This window comes from Odocoileus virginianus, chromosome 3 (assembly GCF_023699985.2).
Source record: "Odocoileus virginianus isolate 20LAN1187 ecotype Illinois chromosome 3, Ovbor_1.2, whole genome shotgun sequence".
Classification (NCBI taxonomy): Eukaryota; Metazoa; Chordata; class Mammalia; order Artiodactyla; family Cervidae; genus Odocoileus; species Odocoileus virginianus.
The window spans coordinates 12900565-12925200 of record NC_069676.1 but is presented as its reverse complement, the minus strand read 5'-3'; the positions used below and the strand labels follow the sequence as shown (position 1 = coordinate 12925200).

The window sequence follows — 24636 nt, the reverse complement described above, 5'->3', positions numbered from 1 at the left end:
ATTGGATTTGGCAGTGATTTCTTGGACATGACATCAAAAGCACAGGCAACAAAAGAAAAAATAAATTAAGGAGTTCATCAAAGTTAAAAACTTTCATGCATCAAAAGACTATTCAGGGAGTACAAAGGCAATCTATAGAATGGGAGAATATTTTTTTAATAGTCCTTTTTTTCTTTTTTCGGCTGCACCATGGGGCACATGAGATCTTAGTTCCCTTACCAGGGACTGAACCTGTGCCCCCTGCAGTGGAAACTTGGAGTCCTAACCACTGGACTGCAAGGGAATTTCTAGGAGAACATTTTTGCAAATAACATATTTGATAAGGGATTCATGTCTAGACTGGGCATCCCTGATGATTCAGACTGTCAAGAATGCAATGCAACTCCTGCAATGCAGAAGACCTGAGTTCGATCCCTGTGTTGGGAAGATCCCCTGGAGAAGGAAATGGCAAGCTACTCCAGTATTCTTGCCTGGAGAATTCTATGGACAGAGGAGCCTGGTGGGCTACAGTCCATAGCATCACAGTTGGACACGACTGAGCAACTAAGCATACACGCAATGTCCAGGCTATATAAAGGACTCCTAAAACTCAACAACAAAACAAACAACCTAATTAAAAAGTGGGAGGGAGTTCCCTGGTGGTCCAGTGGTTAGGATTTGGAGCTCTAACTTCTGATATCCTGGATTCATTCCCTGGTTGGGGAAATAAGACCCCACAAGTCATGGGAATGGCAAAAAAAAAAAAGGGGGGGGTATAACCCTTAAACATTTCTTCAAAGAAGACATACATATGGACAATAAACACACGAGAAGATGCTCAACATCACTGGTCATTAGTGAAAGTGAAGTGAAGTCGCTCAGTCATGTCTGACTCTTTGCAACCCCGTGGACTGTGGCCCACGAGGCTTCTCCGTCCATGGGATTCTCCAGGCAAGAATACTAGAGTGGGTTGCCAGTTTCTTCTCCAGGGGATCTTCCCGACCCAGGGATCAAACCCAGGTCTCTCACATTGCAGGCAGATGCTTTAACCTCTGAGCCACCAGGGAAGCCCCTAACATCACTGGTCATTAGGAAAATGCAAATAAGAACCCCAATGAGATACCACCCATCAGGATGGCTATTATTTAAAAAAAAAAAAAAAAGGAAAATAACAAGTGTTGGCCTGCATGTGGAGAAACTAGAAAACTTATACACTGCTGGTGAGAATATAAAAAGGTGCAGCCACAGTAGAAAAGAGTTTGATAGTTCTGCAAAAACTTTTTTTTCCGACATTGATACATTTTTAAAAAATTTTTTTTTCCATTTATTATTAGTTGGAGGCTAATTACTTTACAATATTGTAGTGGTTTTTGCCATATATTGACATGAATCAGCCATGGGATAGCTCTGCAAAATCTTTTTTTTTTTTTGCAAAATCTTTTAAGTCTAGAACTACCATGTGATCCAGCTATACTCCTTCCAAGTACATATACCCAAAAGAATTGAAAGCTGGGGACTTCCCTGGTGGTCCAGTGGCTATGACTCCACACTTCCAATGCAGGGGTCCTGGGTTCGATCCCTGTCAGGGAACTAAATCCCACATGTGGCAACTAAAAGACTCAGCATGTGGCAACTAAGAGCCAGCGCAGCCAAATAAATACTTTTTTAAAAAAGAAGGAAATTCTGACACAGGCTACAACGTGCATAAACCTTGAAAACATCACACGAAATGAAATGTCAGACACAAAAGGACAATATTGTACAATTCCACTTACATGAGTTCCCTGGAGGAGTCAAATTCATAGAAAAAAGAAAGTAGTATGGTACGGGCCGGAGGCTGGGGGAGGGGAATGGGAGTGAGTGTTCCATGGGGACAGACTTTCAGTTTAGGAAGATGAAAGTGTCCTGGCAATGGATGGCGGGAGAACAGTTGCACAATGTGTGTGTACTTAATGACACTAAATTGTACAGTCAAGTTAAACTGGTAAATTTCATTATATATATTTTACCACAATTAAAAAAAAAAAACCTTTCATGCAATACATACTAAAAAGGTTGAATTTTGGAAATTCCCTGGTGGTCCAGGGCTTAGGACTCAGTGCTTTCACTGCCAGGGGCCTGGGTTCAATCCCTGGTAAGGGAACTAAAGATTCCACAAGCAGCAGGGCATGGCCAAAGGGGGGGGGGGGGAAGTTGAATTTTAGTATATGTTAATTTTTAAAGTCAATTAAAAAAAAAAACAGGAGTAAAAATACTTAGATCATGACCTTGGGCCTTTGATGATAATGCCCATTTATTGAGCACCTGCTGTGTACTGAGTGCCAGGTTAGATCCTTTTAGATTTATAGGAATAATAAGGTGGTTGTCTAGTTGCTCAGTTGGTATCCGACTCTTTTTGCAAACCCCTGGACTACAGTCTGCCAAGCTCCTCTGTCCATGGGATTTCCCAGGCAAGAATATTGGAGTGGGTGGCCATACCCTCCTCCAGGGGATCTTCCCCACCCAGAGATAGAACCAGCAGTACTTGGATTCTTTATCCCTGAGCCAACAGGGAAGCCCCAATAATAAGATACTCAGTATTCGCCTTGTGTCTGGTACTGTTTGTAATTTTGTGTGTTTGTCATTGTCTTGCTTTTTATCTTCTGGCCACACCATATGGCACGTGGGATCTTAGCTCCCTGACCAGTTCTCGAACCCATGTCCCCTGCACTGGAAGCACGGGAGCTAATCTCTAGACAATCAGGGAAGTCCCCTCCTGGTACCATCGAAGTGCTCTGTACACATGAACCCAATCAGGTCTCCCACCAGTCCTGTGAGTTGGGTTCTATTAATGTCCTGGGTCAATATGGAGGCTGAGGTGCAGAGAGGGAGCGAGGGGCTGGTGGCCTTCCCTCCTGTGAACAAGGTCCTGTCTCCCAAGGCCCCGGCTGGATTTGGGGGCTCTGCTGAGTGCCACTGGGGAGGGGAGGAGACGGACACATACCTCCATCCTGAGGACCTCAGCCCCACCCCAGCAACTGAAGCTGCAGTTGGGGGAACTTGAGACCCAAGCCCAGAGGACACCCAGCTAGATTTGTGGGCAGATCCCACAGCCCCAGGGGTGCTCGGCTCACGTAAGCAGGAGCCCAGAGGCCCAGATGGGAAGGAGGTTCTCTGGGGCCCTGCTGTTTGTGCTTCCAGAAGCAAATGTCCCCTGGGCTGTGGAAAGACAGAGGAGAGAAGATCAGGTGTGTTGAACAGCAGCCGGAGGGGGACAGAAAGAGTGTGTGTTTTGGGGGGTGGGCAGGTGTCTCAGCTACCCCTCAGAATCAGACCCAGAGCTGTCGGCACTCACTCCTCCCTGACCCGCCACTGCTCATGGTAGCCAGTCAGGCTGGAGGTGGCTCCAGTAGTGTCCCAGTGGGACCCAAAGCCGCAAACCAGAGTCAAGGGCAGCCAACAGGCCCTGACCTCACAGGCACATACCCAGACACTTCATCAGAAAGCAAACTGAAGGACTTCAGGGACTTCCCTGTTGGTCTGGTGGTTAAGACTTCCAATGCAGGGGGCGCAGGTTTGATCCCTGCTTGGGGAACTAAGAGCCTACAAGCTGCACGGTGTGGCCAAAAAAAAAAGAAAATTATTTGCCCAAGACTCTCCTTTGGACAGGCTGACCACTTGATGGCATTCAGATGGAGTTGCTACCTGCCTCTGCCTCTCTGAGGGCCCTGGGCTCGCCCACCTGGACTCCTGGAGCATCAAATTGGGCCCCTGGAGGACTGGGCAGCCCAGGGACAGATCCAGGCTTTGGAGTTCTGCTGCACAGGCCGATACGAAACAAACAAGCAGCGGAGGTGGAGGGGGCAGGAGAGGGGACACGTCCCTGTTGGTCAGACTCATAGCAATCACAGTAGCCAACTGCTATCAAATGTCACATGCTAGGCACTCTGGTATGCCCGGACGGGTCCTCATGCCCCATTTTCCACAGATAGAAACTGAGGCACAAATAGGGTAAGTAACTTGGCTCATGGTAAAGCACAATTTGAACCAGGGCAACCGGGCTACAAGGCTGCTGCTCACTAAGTCACTGGGTGTCCATCTCCCCCAGGCAGGCCTGGCGTCTCCCCGGGCTCCCTGCCCAACTCCACCTGACTCCCTCGCAAGAGGTGCCAGGCAGCCTCCATGGAAAGGCCTGGCATTTGCTTTGTGAAGGTCACATGGAGGTTGGGGGCGGGCGGCGGTGTGTGTCCGCCAGGCCGGCGCACGCTGCCAGGTGACATCGCAGTTTGTGGGGCTGGTTTGCAAAGAGGGTCTGTATATGTGGGAGTCCAGGGGGGTGCGTGCGTGCTCTGGAGCCCCCATGTGCATACACTCATCTGTGTGGATCTGTGTGTATGTGCGGGGTCTCTGTGCTGGAGTCTGCATGGATCTGTGTGTCTATGTGTGTGTGACCTTGGGAGAGGGTAGTTGTCTGCTGCATGTGTGTTGTGATTGTCCCCGACTCCTCGGGGGCTATGAGGCATGAATGCTCCTGTAACAGAGGGCAGGTGGAAATCGGTCCTGAGTGTGTGCTGAGTGTGCTCCTGCAGTCAGTGTAGTGAATGCAAGGGGGTGTGAAACCTGGGTTTCTGTGGTGTGTTTGTCACCACGGCCACGGCTCACTTGTGCTCCATCAGCCAGAAGACAGACCTTGCACAGACCACACCAGGTGACCTCAGTTACCCTGCGTGGGGGTGTGTCTGTGTTTGTCTTATGTGGCTGCGTTTGTGGACTGTGTGCATCCATGTGGGAGAGCCTGTGTGTGTCTGGGTGTCTGAAGGGGTCGATGCAGTGGAGCCAGAACAAGACTGGAGTACTCTGAGAACTCTGAGAACCTAGAGACCATGTCTCTGCCCCAGTGTTGTCCAGCAGATTCTAAATGCCCCCCTACCCCAGGAGTTCCAGCAGGAACCTCCTCCCCACCCCCACCCAACGTGGTTTTCAAGCCTGGCAGCCCAGCAAGGAAGGAGAGAGGGTAAGGCTGGAGGCACTGAGCAGACGGGGCCAGAGGGACCTGGCTTGAAGCCAGTGGCCTGGGAGTGGAGCCCAGGTGACGCGGGACACCAATATTTGCTGCCAGGGTGAATGCCAGAAGCCCAGGTTTAGGGGCACAAGGAGCGTGGAGGAATCCTGGGTAGGTGGGAAGCGGGCATGACCCAGCACCCATTCTGGAGGCCACCACCTGCAGGAAGCCCTAGGCAGCACCCAGACAGTTTAGGGTCAGAGAAAGAGGGTGAGGCAGGGCCAGAGAAAGAGGGTGAGGCTCCAGGCAGAAACTAAGAACCACTTTGGGGACTCCCCCAATGCAGACTGCTCCCTGCACCACCCCCCAACCAACAAAACAGTCAGAGCAAAGGAGGGGACTGGCCGCGGGCCGGCCACCCACCTGACAGATCTGCCTGGAGGGTACCAACAGGTGTCCTCTTCGCTGAAGGAGAAGTGGACCAGTGACCCAGGGCCCGCGGGAGGCAGTACCAGGGCAGGGGGCCGGGGCCGGACCCGGGGTGCCGCACTGGAGCGCATGAGTGCCGAGCGCATGAGTGCCAAGCGCCGTCAGCATGCGCATGGGGACGACCGCGCGGCGGGGTGGCACGCACTGCTCGCCAGGCCCGAGGTGTTTGTGGCGGCTACTGCCGGCGCCGCCTCCACACCCGCCCTCCCGGTGACCCCCCCAGGGACGTCCCCGGGAGTTCGGGCGTCCCCTCGTCCGCTGTGCCGGGGAGGGCTCCGCTCCTGCCTCCTCCCGCGGGGGGCCCTGCGGAACCCTGCGCATACTTCCCGCTAGTCTCCCTTCCCCTGGGCCTCGGAGGGTGCCCCAGGCTCCGGTTTCCCGGGCTTCGAGCCCGCCTCTGACCCCGCCTTCTCTCCCGCTTCCCTGACGTCGAGCTGGGCCCGCTGGAGGTCTCTGAACGCCGCGTGTCCCCGCGGGGGAAACGACTTGCTCGCGGGTGCAGGACGGGGCCCGGTGACCAAACCCGGGAGAGGGGCGATGGATGCGGAGGAGGAAAAGTTGGGGGCATGGGGGCGGCGCAGAGGTGAAGATAGAGACACAGAGAGAAACCGGGAGACAGGCATTGATTGCCGCCACCACACCCTTTCCAACCCCAAGCCGGGCTGCCAGGGACCTCGACCCACTCCTCCGAATCGTTCCCCGCCCCATCTCTTCCCCAAGTCCAGCCGCCGGGCCGCCTCCCGTCCCTGCGGTGTCCTCAGCCTGCGTCCCCGGACTCGGGTTCTAAGCAAGTTGCAGGCCCGAGAGTAGGGAGGATGATGGGGGCTCAGGAGAAGCCCCCCAGAGTCAGCCCCGCGCCTACCTCCGCTGCCAATCTGCAGTTGCCAAGATAAACGGGACACCGGAGAGTCACACCGGATGTGGCCTCCCGGCCCGCACCCCGCAGGCTTCCCGCCCCCGCGGCCCACCCTGGGTCTGGGTACGAAGAGAACTTTAATTTGCTCTCTTTGTGCCTCCTGGCAAGACAGCCCCTGCAGGGCAGCCCTGGCCCCATTTCACAGGCCGTTCCACTAAGGATAATACAACCCAACGCACGCTCCCAGATCATCCTGGGGGGCAGGTGGGCTCCACTCAGCCCCAAAGCCCGACCGCAACGTCAGGTCTGCACAGGAAGTGGGAGGCGCGTGGCGTTTATTGAGCGCCTACTGCATGCCTTATCAGATGTCTCCACGGCAACCCTGACGGGCAGAGATGATTTTTATCGCTGCCCTGTGACGGAAGAGGAAAAAGTGAGGCTGAGCGAACTAGTTGCGAACCCCAGAACCCGCGGCTCGCGCCTGATGGCCAGGGTGGGGACTCGAACCCACAGCCACCGGCGCGCACTTACCCGGCCCACGCCTGGCGGCCCAAATCCTGAAAGCCACGGAGAAGTCGAAGGCGCCTGCGGAAAGTTGGGGACGGGCTGGCAAAGAAGACCGGCGAGGCAGGCGGAGAACGTGGGCGGCGGGGCGCGCGCGGGGCGAGGGGCTCGGGCAGGAACGCCTCGTCCTCGGTGGCCACCGCTGCCGCCGCCGGGAAGGCCTCCAGCTGTCGTTCAGGAATGCGGCCCAGGCCGCGCGGCCGCGCCATGGCCTCGGGGGGCGCGGGGCGGCCCCGCCTCTGCGGGCGCTGGAGAGCAGCGCCGCCCGCCCCGCGCGGCCCACGCAGGCCGGCCGCCCTACCCCGGGGCCCACGGGCCCCTCCCCTCCCGGCCGCCTCGGCCCTTCCGGCTATGCGCTGGGGCCGCCCCTGGGGCGGGGCGGGCCAGGGGCCCCCACGCGGCCGCGACAGGGACACCCCACACACCCCGGGGGCCCCCGCAGTTCCCCTGACGTCCTTACAATCTCCGGAAGTGTCTATACAAACTCTGGGGATGCCCCCTAGATTTCTGGGGTGCGCTCACACACCTCCCACGATGTTGAGAGGCCCCACAGACCTCAAGGGCCTGAGACTGAGAGCCCCACTATCCCAGGGAGTGCCCCTACTATCCCCGAGATGTCCCCACACAACCCAGAGATACCCCCCAAATTCCTGGGTTCCCCCACAAAATCCAGAGATGACTCCCATAGACCCACATACACATTCATAGCCCCCCTCTGATGTCTGTTCTTTGTTCCTGAGACATCCCCACAACACCCAGGGGCACCCCAAGAATCCCAGGATGCACCCACAAATATCAGAGGTGCTTTGAGAGCCCAGGAGAAACCCCTTCAGATCCCAGGACAATCTCTATGGTTCCTCAAATGCCCACCAAACCCCCTAGAGCATTCCCACCAACACTGCGTCATGCCGAGACCCTCCAAACACCCCCAAGAAACCCCCACAGCTAGAGCATTCCCACCGATCTCCATGAAGACCTCCCAAATTCCAGGGTCCCTCACAGACCCTAGGAGTGTTTCCACAGTCCCTCAGATTTCCTGTCCCCATAGCTCCACATCACCCTTGAGATGCCTCTAGTGCCAAGACCCCAACATAAACTCAGGGATGCCTCAGGATTCAGGGGATGTTTCCGTAACCATGGGGATGCCACCAAAATCCTGGGGTTCCCCATGGACCCCAGGGGCACAACTAGATTCCTCCATAGCTCCTAAGACAGTCCTGCAACCCTGCGCTACCCCTGCAATCCAAGATGTACCCACAATCCTTGGGGCAGCCCCAGAATACCCCCCACAGCCTCTGAGACATGCCTCATAACTCTTTAAGACACCCCTCAGAAGCTCTGAGTGTGCTCACAGCCCCCAGACACTCCTAAGGCTCCCCCAGTCCTGCCACTCCTTAGAGTCTCCGAGGTACTCTTTAGAATCAGGGCCCCCTCAGCTCATGAGGTGGCTCCAAGAACCTGACCTCCCCTCAGCAGTGACTTCCGTGGGGCCCAGTGGTGGTGGCTTTGCATGTGCAGTCGCTGTGACTCTGTTGCGGTGGCATATTATCCCCTTTCACAGATGAGGAAACTGAGACTCAGAGAGGTGAAGATTCTTGAATAAAGTCAGCTCTGCCTCTGCTCAGTTGCTTCAGCCATATCCGACTGTGACTCCATGGACTGTAGCCACCAGGCTTGTCTGTCCATGGGATTCTCCAGGCAAGAATACTGGAGTGGGTTGCCATTTCCTTCTCCAGGAGATCTTCCCGGCCCAGGGATCAAACTCAGGTCTCTTGCATCTTCTGCATCGGCAGGTAGATTCTTTATATACTGAACCATCTGGGAAGCTTGAAAATCAGCTAACTAATTACAATTCCAATGCCTGCCCCACCTGTCTGTGACTCTTTGGGGTTAGAGAAGGGGGAGAAGTTTGTTTAAAATAAGAAAATGGGGCAAATCTCTATTTTAAATCTAAATCATCTCTGCGAATCTCTCCCCTTTCTACCTGTTGGGTCCCAAGTCAAGGGGCCCAAAGCTGGACTACCTAGGCTTGAGTCTGGCCTCCAGTATTTCTTAATCACCTGATCTTGAGCCAGTCACTTCATTTCACTGAGCCTCAGTTTCCCCACCTGTAAAATGGGTTCAATAGCATGACACACCTTATGGATAGACATGTAAAAGGCTCAGAGAAGTGTCTGGACATAATAAGCACTAACTGAATGTTAGTTACTTTTTCTTTTTTAAAGTTTGCTCCAACTACCAAGCACTGGGGCAGCTGGTGACACTTCAGGGATTTTGAAGGGCTGATCCTCAGAACAAGTGGTCCTGGCAGCAGGTAGGGTCTTACCCGAAAATTCCTCCACCCAGGCAGCAAGGCTCATGACTGCCCACACCGAAATTTGTTCCCGAGTCCAAGCTTGGACTCCTCATCACACAACAGGCCAGTAAATCAAGAGATGAGTTGTTGGGGCGAGAAATATTGACATTATTTGGAAAGTCAGCAGGCCAAGAGGATGGTGCTCTTGCCCCAAAGAACCATCTAGCAATGATTATTATTATTGGAGAAACATTTATGGAGAGCTTATAATGTGTAAGACGTGCACTAACCAGAGGATATAGACAATGGTTATGATGATAATGATGATATAGTAGCTAACCTTCAGAATGCTTCGTGTGCATTCACCGCCTCTAGCTATGATCTCATTTAATTTTCACAAAACGCCCATAAAGTGCACTAGTGTCCCATTTTATAGATGGGAAATCTCAGTCTTGGAGAAAAACAACCTGCTCAAAGTGACACACCCATTAAGTGGCTAAGCCAGGCTCTAGGTCAGTGGCTGTCTCTATTTCATGACTGCCCCGAGTGCCTTTTTATTTATTTATTTATTTACTTATTTTTGCCATACTGCATAGCATGTGGGATCTTAGTTCCATGACCAGGAATTGAACCCATGCCACCTGTACTGGAAGCATGGAGTTGTCTTTGCTGTTGTTGCAGTGCTGGGGCTGCGTTGCCACGTGCTGGCTTTCTTTACTTGCTGTCAGTGGGAGCTACTCTCCACTTGTCATAGGTTTCTCCTTGCGGCGGCTTCTCTTGCTGGGGAGAGTGGGCTCTAGAGGGGGGCTCAGTAGTTGTGGCTCGCAGGCTCTAGATCTCAGGCTCAGTAGTCATGGCACACAGACTTAGCTGCTCTGCGGCATGTGGAATCTTCCTGGACCAAGGATCAAACTTGTGTCCTCTGGATTGGCAGGCGGATTCTTCACCCCTGGTGCTGTGGGTGCTCAGTCTCCTGAGTCATGTCCGACCGCTCGCAACACCATGGACTATAGCCCGCCAGGCTCCTGTGCCCCTGGGGATCCTCCAGGCAAGAATACTGGAGTGGGTGGCTGCCAGCGTAGTCCTCCTGAGTGTCTTTTTAGATGCTCCCCTCCCCCTACAGTTGCCTCCTCTATGTGATCATGTTAATGGCATAGATATGCTATATATCTATTTATATACTGGGTGTATATCTAGGCTTTATACATAAAGCCTTTTTTCACAGATCCGCTCCAAGAACCAAATTTCACCACTGTGGAGGCAATGTCGCCTTGTTGGGAATGCAGGGTTTCCCTATCTTGACACAATTGACATTTAGCACCTCTGATTCTTCGTCCCGGGGGGCAGTCCTATGAGACAGTAGCAGCAGCATAAAGTCCAGTGCCTCCCCACTAGATGCCAGGAGCAGCCCCCAAAACCAGTCACGAAGACTGAAATGTCCCCAGCCATGGCAAATTGCCCCTGCTTTGGAATTGTTGCTCTAAACCCACTAAGACCCATGCCCTGGCCACCAGGATCCTTCAGTCCAGGTGCAAACAAAAAGGAAGGGCCTTCATATTTACCTGCCCTCAGGGTTCCCTGCATTGTTTTGCTGATTCTTCAAACCAGACTTTGAGAAAATAGGGTTCACACTAGGCCCATTTCAGAGATGGGGAAGTCAAGCCCACCAATTCCCTGGTGATCCAGTGGCTAAGACTCTGCACTGCCAATGCAGGGGGATCAGGTTTGATTCCTGGTCAGGGAACTAGATCCCCCATGCCGCAACTAAAAAGATCCTGTGTGCCTCAGCTAAGACCTGGTGAAACCAAATAAAAATAAGTGTTAAAAAAGAGAGAGAGAGAGATGGGGAAACTCAAGCCCCAGAAAGGGAAGTGACTTGGCAGCAGTCACTCAGCCTGGAAGGAGCACAGCTTGATTATGATGTTTTTTTTTTTTAACCACACCACACAGCTTGTAGGATCTCCCACCAGGGATCGAACCCTGGTCCCTAGCAGTGAATGCACCAAATCCTAATCACTGGACCACCAAGGAATTCCCTCAATTATGTGCTGAGTTGTCTGATTCGGAGACTGGAATTCTGCCCAACAGGGCCTTCATGGTTCAGTTTCCTTCCAGCCCTTTGATCTTTGATCCTTCCTAGGGAGCCAGATATACACTGAGGTCTAGGGACTTCCCTGGTGGTCTAGTGGCTAAAGTCAATGCAGGGTTCCTGGCTTTAATCCCTGGTCAGGGAACTAGATCCCACATGTTGCAAATAAGACCCAGCACAGCCAAAGAAATTAATAATATTAAAAATAAATAAACAGGTCTAAAGCCAACCCTGACCCTGACCTATAAGGCCCTACATGAGCTGCTCCATCACCTCTCGCCTCATTTCCTTCCAGCACCCCTTGCTCTGTGCCAGTCACACCTGCCCTCCATGCTTTTCCTCCAGCATGTAAAACAGGTTCCTACCTCAGAACCTTTGCTGTTCCCTCTGCTTGTTACCCTCATAGCATCTTCTCTCACTTCATTTAGGTCTCTGCTCAAAAGTCACCTCCTCAAAGAGACCTTCCCTGACTTCAGGGTCCCTCTTCTCTTCATGTCCCATCGTCACCACCTGAAATTACCGAATGCCTTTCTGTGCTATTTCCTCCTCACTGGCTACTCTGAGAACTCCAGGATGGCAGGACTGGGTCCATTGCATTCTTCACCACAGCCCGAAGATGCTCAATCAGTGTTTGTGGAATGAATGGCCCTGTTGCAGATGAGGAAACTGAGGCTCAGATAAGGGAAATCCTTTACTGAGGTCACATAGCGAGTCAAGGGCAAAGGCTGGATTTGGGCTCTTAGGAGTAAGAAAACAGCAGGCTCTGATGTACCCCCCAAACTCTCTCCTCACCCTGAAATCTGCAGTTCCCCAAGGCCCTAGTTTTTTCCAACTCAGAAGAGCTTGCTGGTCAGCGAGGGGGCATCCTGGCAGCCAGGATGTGAGGTTTGGGGGATGCCCCCTTTCTCTCTCTCTACTGAGGAAGTGCGTTTTGAGGAAGTGCAAGTTCTCAAAACACCAGCTCCAGACTGCACGGCCCCACTGTCAGCCAGCTCAGCCTTACCACAGGCCTACCCAGATCTACCCAGGGCAGATCCTTTTCAGCCCCCGTTTACTGAACAGGAAACTGAGGCACAGAGAGCCGTGATGCTGGTCCCAGGTCACACAGCGAGCCGCCTACTGGTCTGGAGTCTCGGAAACTTGGGTTTTAACCTCAGTTCTGCCTTGCCCGTGACCTTGGGCAAATCACTTATCTCTCGGTTTCCTCGGCAGGAATGCAAAGCCAAAGATGCCGGGAGTTAAAAAGCAGGTTGGTGTTGGGAGGCCGTCGCATAGGCATCGGCTTGGGCCAGGGCGCGCGGGGGCGAGTCGGGAACTCCGCGTCCTCAACTTCGCCGCCAAATTCCTCTGCATCCGCCAGGCGGCTGTCTCCACCACGCTCGGCCCCGGGTGGAGGATGGAGGTGGGAGCCTGGTCTCAACCTTGGGTGGGCGAGGACCTCACTCGCGAGCCTGCGGTCAGCCGGCCTGGCGCCGGCTCTCCGGGGCGCTCAATAAACATGCAATAATAATTCGGGGGCTCCGCAGCAGTGGCGACGGCGGCGGCGACTTTGCTCGACTCGGGGGAACGAGAGTCCCGGGGGCAGGTCCGGACTCGGAGCTCATACTCAGCCTGTGCCTCCCTTGTCACCCAGCAGAGGGCGCGCGGAGGGCGGGGCGCGAGGAGAAACCTGCTATCAAAACACACACGCAGGGATGTGGGGGCGCCAGGGACTGGGGAACGCAAAGCCCCCAGTGGAAACCACTGGCCAGAGAGAGACCCCAATCCGGCTTCGTCCAACCCCTCCTGGGGCCAGGCAGCGCCCTCTCGGCGGGGAGCGTCTGGAGGTAGCCAAAAGGGGTCTCTACGCTGGCCTCGCACCCATTTCCGACAAGTCCCCCCACCTCACCACCAGAGTCCTCTTCTTCCCGCTCCATCTGCTTCTTGACAGATCGTGGTGGTGCCATGACTCAGCCCCACAGGGCGCCGGGAGCGCAGGCTCTTACATTCCCAGGTCTGGAGGGGGGTTGCGCATGCCATCGCAGATGGAGGATGGAGTGCCCTCTCTTTGGAGGTGCCTGTGATTCAAGTCTAAAGGGCTCTCCGGATCCCTTTTTCAGTGGCTGCATGAACTCTAATGTGGGTAGCACTGGAATCCCGCCTGTGTGCACCATTTCTGGGGAACTGAGCTGGCTGAACGCCCATTTCTAAGGAGTGCAGTTCCCACTGGCGGCCTCTCAGTTTCCCCTTCCTTCTGCCTGGGGGTGGGGGAGGATGCTGGCACCAGTGCCCTCCCTCCAGTCACTGGAGGCTGCACAGGCCCACAGTGAAACAGAAACCTGAGGCCCTGCCGGGATGTGGTTGAGGTTCCTGTTTTCCCCCCTCCATACTAGAGGGGCAAGCTTCCCCGGTGGCTCAGATGGTAAAGAATCTGCCTGCAAGGCAGAAGATCCAGGTTTGATCCCTAGGTTGGGAAGATTCCGTGGAGAAGGGAATGGCAACCGACTCCAGTATTCTTGCCTGGAGAATTCCATGGACAGAAGATCCTGGTCAGATCCATGGGGTCCCAAAGAGTCGGACGTGACTGAGCGACTAACACATACTAGAGGAGCAGGGTCTACCTAGGTCCCAGCTCCTCCCCCAAACCCAGGTCCCTGACTGACCTACCTACCAAGCACTTGCTGTATTCAGTCCTTTACACGCACCCCCAGTCTCACAGAACCCTCAAAATGAGCCCAAAGGGGACCTTCCTGGTGGGCCAGTGGCTAAGACTCTGCACTTCCAATGCAGGGGGCCTGGATTTAATCCCTGGTCAGGGAACTGGATCCCAAATGCTGCAACTAAGCTCCAGCACAGCCAAATTAATTAATTAAGTACTTTTTTTTAAATGACCCCAGGTGGTCCAGAGGTTAAGAATCCACCTTCCGATGCAGGTGACACAGGTTTGGTCCCTGGTCGGGGAACTGGGATTCCCACATGCTGTATGGGCATGGGCAGCTAAGCCCAAGAGCCACAACTAGAGAGACGTCCTTGCACCGCAAGGACTTGAAGCAGCCAAAAATAAATAAATGTATTTTTTTCAAATGACCCCCACAAGGCAGTTCCAGGAACAGCCTTGCTGTGCACATGGGGAAACTGGGGCTCAGAGAGTGCAAGACATTGTGCCAGGATGCACAGGAATCAGAGGGGACCTGCGTTGGAATGAATTTCAGCTCTGCCATTTCCTGGTTGTGTGAATCTGGGTAAGAAGAAGAACTGGCTTTACCCCTCTGGGCGTGTGCTTCCCATGTGTGCAACAGGAATACCTCATGGGTCACTGGAGATGAAGTGTGGAAAAGTTCCCGGCATGGAGCCCAAGAGCAAGCCATTATGAGTTGGATGCCACTAAGATAATGATGGTTATTATCACTCAGCCATTGTCCCAAGAGAGTCAGCACCCTAGAGACCAGGGTAGGAGGAATCTCTGGGGCTTAAAAAGGGAATAACGCTCTGTTCCTATTGTACCCCACCCCCTTGTGGGTGTCTCAGGACAGTGACCTGAGCCAGTTTGGCAAGTTGCCCCTGGTCTTTGGCATTTCCTGTTGATTCCAGCTTTGTTTTCCTTCAATTCCCTCTGGGAAACAGCAGGCTGTGAGTACTGGATCCATGACACTTGCTTCCTGGGATGGGGTCAGGGATGCTGAGGCTGGGGTGTGCCCTGAATGAAGGTGGGTGGGTGATCTAGAGGCTGAGGTGCCAGCTGGAGGTCCCCAGAGATGGCCAGAATAAGAGGGTCCAAGTCTAGAGGGGCCTCCCTCAGGAACACCGGGAGAGGCCCGAATCTGACTGTCCCAGGGATGTTCCAAACTCCCATGGGACTCAGACAAAGCACACAGCCAAAGCCATGAGTCACACTTGTCACCAGGGCACAAGGTCAGATGCTAGAGCATCATAGGAACACCAGGCAATTAGCGCTCGGCATGCCAGGCAGTCGGAAGCACACCCCAAAAGTCAGAGCGCCAACACCCACACACGGGGCACAAGCAGCCTAGAGCAGCATCTCAGTCATAGTGTCCCAGGGAGCATGGATGTCCTGTTGACACGATCACATGGCCCCCAGGAGTATACACATCACAGGGCAGCCATCACTGCATCCCAGAGACACTCCGTCACCATCACTGCCCTACAGTCACTCTGTCTTAATGACGGTCCCAGGAGTCTGTCCCGGGTCTGTCACCATCCCTGCCCCAGAGACACACCATCACCTTGTTGTAATCACTGTCCCAGGAGCAGACAGTCACTCTGTGACAGTCACCATGTCTTATGGGCACACACAGTGACACAATCGCAGTGTCCTGTGAGCACATACAGCCATGCTGTGACAATGGCAGTGTTCCAGTAACACTCACAACCCTGCTGCCATAATCCCAGCATCCCAGGGGCACACAGAGTCACCCTGCAAAGTCACTGTGCCCCAGGGCTACATGAAGTCACCATCAGAGTCACTGTACCAGAAGCACATAGCCACATAAGCACAGACCCAGAAGCACACCCAGTCATAGGGTCCCCCATCACCAAGTCCCTGAAGCACACAAGTCACACAGCCAACAATCACTGTACTGGGAGCACGTAGTCAGCATGTCACAAACTACACTATCCCGGAAACATGCACAGTTATGCTGTGGCAGACAGTCACAGGGCCCCAGAAACCCAGGCAGAGCATGCAGCCACGGCTGGCCATTCCCAACAGCTGGATGACCAATTCAGGTCAATGAGAGGGTACCCAACACACCTCATCACTGTCACCAGAGGAGGCAGGGACTCCCTCACCCTGTGTTGGGACTATGCACCCCCTGAATGCTGCACCTTCCCTCTAGGCAGCTACTGAACCCTAACATTCCTGCCCTGAGAGGGGGCTCCCACATAGCGCACAGCCCCCCAGCACAGGGCTCCCTCAGAGGCCCCCTTTAGATCACTGACCCCCGCTGCAGTGCCAGTCCAGGAATCCCGCTCCCAATAGGCTCTTGCCGGCTCCAGAAGGACTCTGAGGGCTCTCCAATCTGCAGGAAGCATTGTGGTCCTAGCAGGCACCCCCTGCTACAGAGTTCCCCAAACATAATGAATCTAGCCCTTAAAACAGCGTCCCCAGGAAAGCCCGGTTGAGTGGTTCCCAGCCTAGCCATTGTCCTGCTCTGTCACCGTAGACAGCTAAAGTTGCAGCCTTCAACTAAAATCCCCGTTAACAACACACACAGCATGGCGCCTCCTAAGTTGACCCCGGGATCAGCTTCAGTTGGACGCCTCGCTTTCGGAGCACGATCAGGGGGCCCAGGTCCGGGACGCCCCCGCAGAACTCCCCTTCGGTCCCCGTCAGTCACACTGACCCCACCCGCAGCACAGCGCCCCCTGCGGTCAGTGGGGAGAGTTGCGTCCCCTCTGCGCGCCTATCCGCTCCGCGCGCGTCCGCAGCTCGTAGTCTTACCGCCTGCAGCTGCCTCCGCCCGCGCTGCCGCTGCCGCTGCCGTGAAAGGACGAGGGCCAGGACATGCGGGATGTGCGCAGGCCGGGCCGGTCGCCGGTGTCCACGGCGTCGGCGCGCTCTATGGGCCGGTGTGGCGGCCGCTCGGGCTCAGCGCGCTCCGCGCTGTCCGAGTAGCCGCGCTGCTGGATACGGATGGGGGTCCGCGGTTGCCGCCACAGGTGCTGGGGGGGCGGCTTCAGGGTGGCCTGGCCCTCCCGGGGCCCAGGCAGAGACAGAGACAGGCTTCTCTCCGAGGGGACGGCCGGGGGCTCCATGGCCCCGGCCCCCACCTGCACCCCAGGGGGCCCTGGCCTCTCCAAAATGCACCCTGTTCAGCTGCGCGCGAGCTGATGCGCCCGGGGTCCCGCAGGTGCGCCTGGCCTCGGCGGGGCCATGGCGTCCCGGGGAGAGACCCGGGGGCGCTGCGGGCCGTTCGCCCCCGGGCCGGGCGCGGAGGCTTCCTGTCGGCGCCTTGGCTCTCCGCTCGATGCTCGGCAGCGCTCTCGGCGTTCAGCGTCCCGCTCGGAACCAGCCCAGGCTCCCCCGCCCCGTCCCGCCTCTCCCCGCCCCGCGCCCGCCGCGGCTGTCAGCACCGCCCCCCTCCTCCTCCGTCCGGGCCAGTGGGGGACAGCCACCCAAGGAGGGGGCCCTTCCCGCCCACGCAAAGCCCCACTCCCCGCGGGGAGGGGGAGCTGGAACTCGGCTCTCTCCAGAGCGCCCTGCCTTAGCCGCGGTGCACACGGGTACCAAGGAGTTAAACGGTTAATCCGATCATGAAGGAGACACCCGACTGGTTGCCGGTGTGTCAGTCAGTCTGTCCATCATGGTGGGGGCGGAGCCCAGTGCGGACTTTTCCTCGCCGCTACCCCTGGCCAGGGGGAGCTGGTGAGGAGTGGTCCGGTAACGCGGACGCGGTCCCTGCAGCGGGCTGCGACGGTGTTCGGGGAGTCTCCTGTTGGTGGGTCGCGGGATGGCGATGGTGTGTGCCCGGGGCGGGATGTGCGCGCACGTGGCCTCTTCCGAGGGTTTGTCTGTGTTTTCGTTGTCAGCTCGAAGTGTGTGCGCGCACGTGGTTGGCTGCTGCGATCTGCCTGTTTATCTGGATTTCGCTGTGCGTGTATCTGCGTGTCTATGTCTGAAGGAAGTGTGTGCACGTGTGCTGCCTGTTTGGAGGGTGTGCGCCTCTATAGAGTCTGTTCTGGTGGCCTGGGAGCTGTACCTGTGTTCGCACGCGATTGGGTGTGTGTGTAATGTGGTCGGTCCGCGCTTGCGGAGTTTTGCACTCGACTCTGCCTCTGTTGTTTGACTGGTGTCTGAGAGAGTCAACCTGTGTTGGTGTGTGTGTGTGTGGTCGACCTGGGGCCGCTTTGAGGTGTTTCCCTTTGGTTTCTGTGTGGCTCCGGGAGGATACCCGGTGGCTGATACCCCGACTGCCCGCCCACCGCTCTGTGCGTCGCTGCCTCTTCTAAAGAGCTTCTGCAGGAGGTAAACTGAGGCAGGTCCCGGGCAGCCGCGGGACGCACTCCTGTGCCCTTTTCAGGCGAGTAAACAGCCGCGCCTCCTCCCCGCTGCCCCCGCCGGCAGAGCCCCCCTTCCGGAACCTAAATCGGGAGTCGCCGTGACTCACGCTCCCGCCTCCCCCAGCGCCGCGCCGAGCGCGAGCGAGCAAAGAGCTAGCGGGATCCGAGAGCCCTCCCTTCCCCCCGCCCCGGCCCGGGGCCGAGCCCTGGTGAAGGAGGCTGCGGGGCAGAGGGCCGTGCACACACCCCTGTGCCCCATCCTCCGCCGGTGCCCCGGGCTGATGCGCGCTCGGATTAAGGAGCTCGGAAGCCAGTCAACGAAATCAGGCCCCGCCCCCGCGCGCCCCCCTCAAGGGCTCCCCCGGGCAGGCCGTGCCGTCTGCCACCGCCCTCCCTCCGCACTGTTCTTATTAAAAAGAGAGAGAGAGAAAGAGAGAGAGAGAGAGAAAGCTCCAACCCCCACAGCCGCTTTTCTCCCTGCCAGAGGGGGCTCCAGGCGTGGGCGAACGCGGAGCTAGAACCGCCCTGCCATTAGCAGCCGCTGAATGTCCCAGAGGCCAGAACTGTGTCCCCTACTTCTCTCGGGGACCCTCCCCACAAGTGCACACCCAAAAAAGGCTTCTAGGGGATCCATAAGGGCTGTGGGTCCTCCCAAATCACTTGAGCCTCTTGGGTTGGACCAAGTTCTTGGGGTCAGGGGTGCTGTTGGGTTGGTCAAAGCTCAGAGTGGGGTAAATGGGGTGGGGGGTCAGGTTACAGCGGGGGTGGCAGAAAAAGGAAGGCCCAAGGCAGTGAGTGGGCCAGAGCAGGTCACTGGATCTGTGGCCGGAAAGAGGCTGGAGGGATTGGAGGGGGGGGGGGAGTCATTAAGCCATTTGGAGAGGAGAATGACAGTCACTTCTTCCCTCATCTGGAAATGAATCACTGTAGCATGACCCAAGCAGAGACCCTGGAGCCCTCTGCGTAGACAAAGGGGTGGGCGGGGAGATTGAGGCTGCAGAGAACAGTGGCCCGAGGAGGGCAGTGGGGCCCGCCAGCAGCCAGGACTAGCTCAGTCATCTGGCTTTCAAATTCATCCTTGGGCCAAGAGGAGGGTTGAAGTACCCTCTGAGGACCCCAGATGAGAAAAAGCAAGGAAATTCAGTGTGAAGCTAGGCTCAGAAGAAAGAAAAATGCCAGTCCAGACCGCTTCCAGTGTCCCACCATCCCCTTTTAAGGCCTTGAAGAAACGACATCCTCTTAGAAAGGGAAATAGAGGTGCACACAGATTGGTGGGACGTGTACTCCCTAACCTGTCCCAGCTTTCTAATTATGGGAGCATTCTTGCAGACTGGAGGGTCCAAACCCTTTCTGAAACCCTGCCCCTTGCTGGTGGAGGCAGCTGCAAAATGGAAGAAGGGGTTCCTCTAAAGGCTGCAAGAGGTGCCACTTGGGGGTGGCGGGATGTCACAATCTGATCCACCAGGCTCCAGGAGAAGTTTCAGCTGGTTTTTGCAAAACTCAGGAAGCCAGGCTGCTGTTGCTGCTGCTAAATCACTTCAGTCGTGTCGGACTCTGTGTGACCCCATAGACGGCAGCCCACCAGGTTCCTGGGATTCTCCAGGCAAGAACACTGGAGTGGGTTGCCATTTCCTTCTCCAATGCATGAAAGGGAAAAGTGAAAGTGAAGTCGCTTAGCCGTGTCTGACTCTTAGCGACCCCATGGACTGCAGCCCACCAGGTTCCTCCGTCCATGGGATTTTCCAGGCAAGAGTACTGGAGTGGGTTGCCATTGCCTTCTCCGCAGGAAGTCAGGAGCCTGGAGCAAAGGAAAGGACTGGTGGCTGGAGTTAGCCCAGCTGACCCTGTTCCTCCATTCCCACCTCCCAGCCTGGTCCACCACCCACCTACCTGTCAGCTTTGGTGATGGAAATTCGTGGAGGGATCAGCAGCGGCAGAGTGGTGGGCCGGGACGGCAGAGGGTCCCCAGGGTCCAAGGGCTCAGGTTCAGCCCAGCCTAGGCCTGGACCCGTGGAGAGTCGTCGGCGAGGGCGTCGGAGGTCAGCCCCCAGCATGTTGGCTCGGCCCGGCTCGGGGGTCTCTCGAGGCCTCTGAGGTGAGACAAGGGTGGGATAGGGGTACAGCCTGGTCAGGCAGCTCTGAGTTCCTCTCCGCAGTAATGTCCCTCCCTGGCCATCTGAGAGAGTCGCCTATGGGGATTAAGGCTTCTGTGCCCCACTCCCATCTTAACATCCCTCTCACAGAGGGAGCGTTCCCAGCTCTTACACCTGAAAGGTGCCCTTTCTCAGCCATAATTTTTGTGGGGTTCCCTTTTGATATCTCCATCCTGGGGCTTCTGGGCCCTCATGCCTGTAGTCCGTCCTCACCACGAAACCCTTCTAACACATCACCACCCTCCACGTCTTCTTGGTCTAAATGTATGTGGCCTCCTCCCTTCCTTACATCTGAGACCCTCAAGACCTCACCCCCAGCAACTACCCGCACCCACTCTACAATCCTCTCCCTACTGGGAAAACCCCTCGAAGGCCCTGCCTTCTACCCCTGGGCTAAGAGCCTCTTAATCCGGGCAGCAGCAGAATAATGAAGTCAAGGGAGTAAACTGAGGCACGAAGGGACAAGGCTTGCTGCCTCAAGGAAGTGGAGCCAGGCTTAGGGAGCAGCTGTGGTCACCAGGGGGCTCCGGACCCCCAACCCAAACCTCGTCCCCAGCCCGGGCCCCGCCCCTCGCACCTCGTCCCCGATTCCAGCCACCGACAGGGCACTGCGACTCCTCTTCATCTCGCCAAACTAGCGCGCCTCGTGTGCTTCACGCGCCATGTCAGCCCCGGCTAGCGCCTCCTACAGGACCAGGCCAAAGGCGTCTGCCATTAGAGCCCTGGGGCTCCCCCTGCGGGCTGAGCATGGAATCCACCCCCGCCCCTCGCCAATTGCCTCTCCCGGGGCGTGACGTCAGCGGGTGACTGACGCACTGCCTGTTGGTGACGTTGCACGCATGTTGCCAGAGCAACAGCTGACGCACGGCTGGGCTCTGAACCGTGTCAATGCCTAGATTGGCCACTGGGGGGCCGGGAGCCTCGGGCCCGGGTCGCCCCAGCCCCCACCGGTCCTCCTGCGGGGGCTTCCCCAGCCTGGGGATCCCTCAGAGAAGACCGGGAGCTCCCAGAGCCGGCCACGTGTGGCGCGTGGTCTGAGCTGGGGGCCGGAGGAAGCGTCTCCTCCGAGCTGTTGGGCTTTTATGCCTGAACCCGAAATAGCTCCGATGTGCGGGGGCCGGGCGCAGCGAGACGGCGGTTTGGGCACAGATGGGGGACGCGCAGGCAGAGGCGCGCGGAGACAGACAGGGACGCGTGGAAATAGAAACAGACAGACAGGGACACAGACGCAACTCCCGGTGATGAGTGCGCTCTGCTGCCGGCAATCCCTATCTAAAAGCTTGGGGGAGGGGAAGCCTGGCTCGCTGAACCTTTGCACCCAGGCGCTGCAAATTATGGCTGTGTGGCCGTAGGTCAGTGCATTAAACTCTCTGAGCCTGTTTCACCTCTGTGAAATGGAATGGTAATTCTTACAGGTTCTATATGAGAATGAAATGAGATCAGACCATGTTGAATTCTTGCAGAACTGTTTGACACTCAGTAATTGCTTAATAAATGCTATTGACATCTGAGCCTGTTGCTGTTCAGTCGCTAAGTCCTGTCGGATTCTTTGCGATGCCAAGGACTGCAGCTCACCAGGCTTCCCTGTCCTTCACCATTTTCCAGAGCTTGCTCAAATTCATGTCCACTGAGTCGATGATGCCATCCAACCACATCTCATCCTCTGTCGTCCCCTTCTCCTGCTGCCCTCAGTCTTTCCCAGCATCAGGTCGTTTCCAGTGTGTCGGCTCTTTGCATCAGGTGGCCAAAGTATCTGAGCCTGTGGGAGCCCGTTAGAACCCACATCAGATCATGACCCTCCTCTGCTCAGAGCCCTCCATGGCTTTCACCTTCTTCAGAGGAAACATCAAAGTCCTCAACAAGAGGCTCACAGAGTCCTGCATAATGTCTCTGTCCTCATTCCTCCCACTCTCCCCTAGGCTGACTCTGTGCCATCTACACTGGCTCCTTGACTGTTTCTGGACACACTCGGCATTCTCTAGCCTCAGAGCCTTTGCACTTTCTGTTCCCTCTGCCTTAAATATCCACAGGTCCCTCACATCCTTCAGGTCTTTGTTAACATCTCACCTCTTCAGTATTTCTCACCTCCCCACTGCTGTTTAAAGTTGCTAGCCCCTCAGGATTCCTGAATTTTCTTATCCTGTTGTATTTTTTTCATAGAATTTATCACCCAAATACATACTATGTAATTTACTTATTACATGTATTGTTGGTCTTGCTCTACACTAGAACACCAGCTGCAGGAGGACAAAAATATTTTATGTTTTATTAATTGCTATATGCATAGTGCCTAGAACTGAATCTGGAACATAGTAGTCTCTTAATAAGTTTTTGTTCACCGTCTGGTTATTATTTTGAGGACTCAAGAGCATATTTATTAAGTTCCTAGCAAGTCTACTATGGACTGGCCACATTACTCCCTACATTGGCTCTTATTACTTTTTCTTGCCTTATAGCTCTAGCTATAGCACTTCAGTTCAGTGTGAACTAGTAGAAATGAGTATAAACATCATCTCACCCACATAGTACTTAGCACCAGGCAAGCTCATGACAGACAGCTGTTGAACAAATGGATGTATGTATGAATATTGTTCAATGGTCACCTTCACTTCTCTACCAGACTCAATCCGTCAGTTTTCTGGGCTCCCACTGCTGCTTATTCTACCCCTATTAAAGCACTCATCGTTTGAGGCTATATTTTATTTCCCACTACAGCTCTGTGAGGGCAAGAAATGGTACCCATTCATCATGGTCCCCTGCACATAGTCTCAATGAATGCTGAAAGAATAAATGAGGGAACAAATTAGCATAAAGAGAAAGAGGCACCTTCTCCTCTGTATGTAGACAGACCAGACACATATGCTCAGACAGGCAGAAAAAGGGTCACGTAGTAAGGGCCATGCTTAGGCTCCCGTGTTAACATTGACCTGTATTCAAATCGTGACTATACCTCTCCTCATTAGCTGTTTATCTGGGGGCAAGTTTCCCAGCCTCTTTGAGCTTCAGTTTCCTGATCTTCAGTTTCCATTGTAAAATGGGGATAGCATTCCTACCTACCTGAGGAGGTTGTTGTGAAGTGAAGTAATGCATGTAAGGTTCTGAGCACAGTGCCTGGTTCGTAGTATGTGCTCATGGATCAGTGGCCACTATCATAATAATATTATCACTGTTGTTGATTCAGTGGAGCTATAGACATAGTCCCAGGTGACACTAATGATAAAAAAAAAACCCTCCTGTCAGTGCAGGAGACATAAGAGATGCAGGTTCGATCACTAGGCCAGGAAGATCCCCTGGAGGAGGGCATGGCAGCTTACTCCAGTATTCTTGCCTGGAGAATCCCATGAACAGAGGAGCCTGGAGGGCCACAGACCATAGGGTCCCAAAGAACTGGACACGAATGAAGCGACTTAGCAGCACATTAACAGAGATTCCTCCCATCCTGCCTCTCATCCCACTGGACTGCTCCCTGTTCCTCAAACACTTTGAGCATATTTTGATCTTAGGGCCTTTATGCTTGATCTTCCCTCCCCTGGAAAACCACCCTCAGATATCCTATGCTCTTCCCACCCTCAATTTCCCTGACTCTGACTTAATTTTGTGTTAGAATGATCACGTTCTAACAAGATATATAATTTACTTATTCCTTTATTAGCTATTGCCTGTCCTTTGATTAAGACATGAGGTCAATATGTTGGTCTGTTTTGTCCCCTGCTAAATCTCAAGGATCTTGGACACTGATGGTAGACAGCAGGTGCTCAACAAATGTCTCTTGAGTGGATAAATACAACCGCTTGACTCCCTTACCTCCTTCCTCTCTCTGCTCAAAGTTACCTCTTTTCAGAGGCCTTCCGGACATGGATGCCTACCCCTACCCCATCACCTTCTACCTCTCAGTCAGCTTTGTTTCTCTCCTCAGCATTCATCGCCCCTGGGGTATTATATATTTATGTTTTTGCTTGCCCTGCCCCTTAATTCCATTAGGTCAGGGGATTTTTCTGTCTTGTTGTAGGTCCAGCATCATGAACACATGACCTGAGCAGTCACACAGGGCCCCATGCTTAGAAGGTTTAATGTGCTACTGTCGTGGTCTTGTCGTGGTCTAAATTCTTACATTTAAAAAAATTTTTTTAATGAAAAAATAATTTTTGGCCACTCAGCATGTGGGGTCTTAGTTCCCCAACCAGGGATCGAACTCACTCTCCCTGCATTGGAAGTTCAGAGTCTTAGACA

The 24636-nt window shown here is 54.9% G+C and overlaps 1 protein-coding gene across 6 annotated transcripts in view; it reads right to left on the bottom strand.

Moving 5' to 3' along the window:
- Positions 1-21130, bottom strand: part of PDE4A (phosphodiesterase 4A) — a 49185-nt gene extending 28055 nt beyond the window's left edge. For 2 of the 6 annotated variants that reach the window (XM_070464218.1, XM_070464221.1), the window contains exon 1: positions 16695-17269. In XM_070464218.1, the coding sequence (XP_070320319.1) occupies positions 16695-17008 (314 nt within the window). In that variant the 5' untranslated portion in view covers positions 17009-17269. Of the gene's footprint in view, positions 1-6836; positions 7094-16694; positions 17270-20143; positions 20344-20983 lie in introns of those variants that run through there. The other 4 variants (XM_070464224.1, XM_070464234.1, XM_070464222.1 and 1 more) reach the window with 3 other exon arrangements.
- Between the last annotated feature and the right edge of the window lie 3506 nt (positions 21131-24636).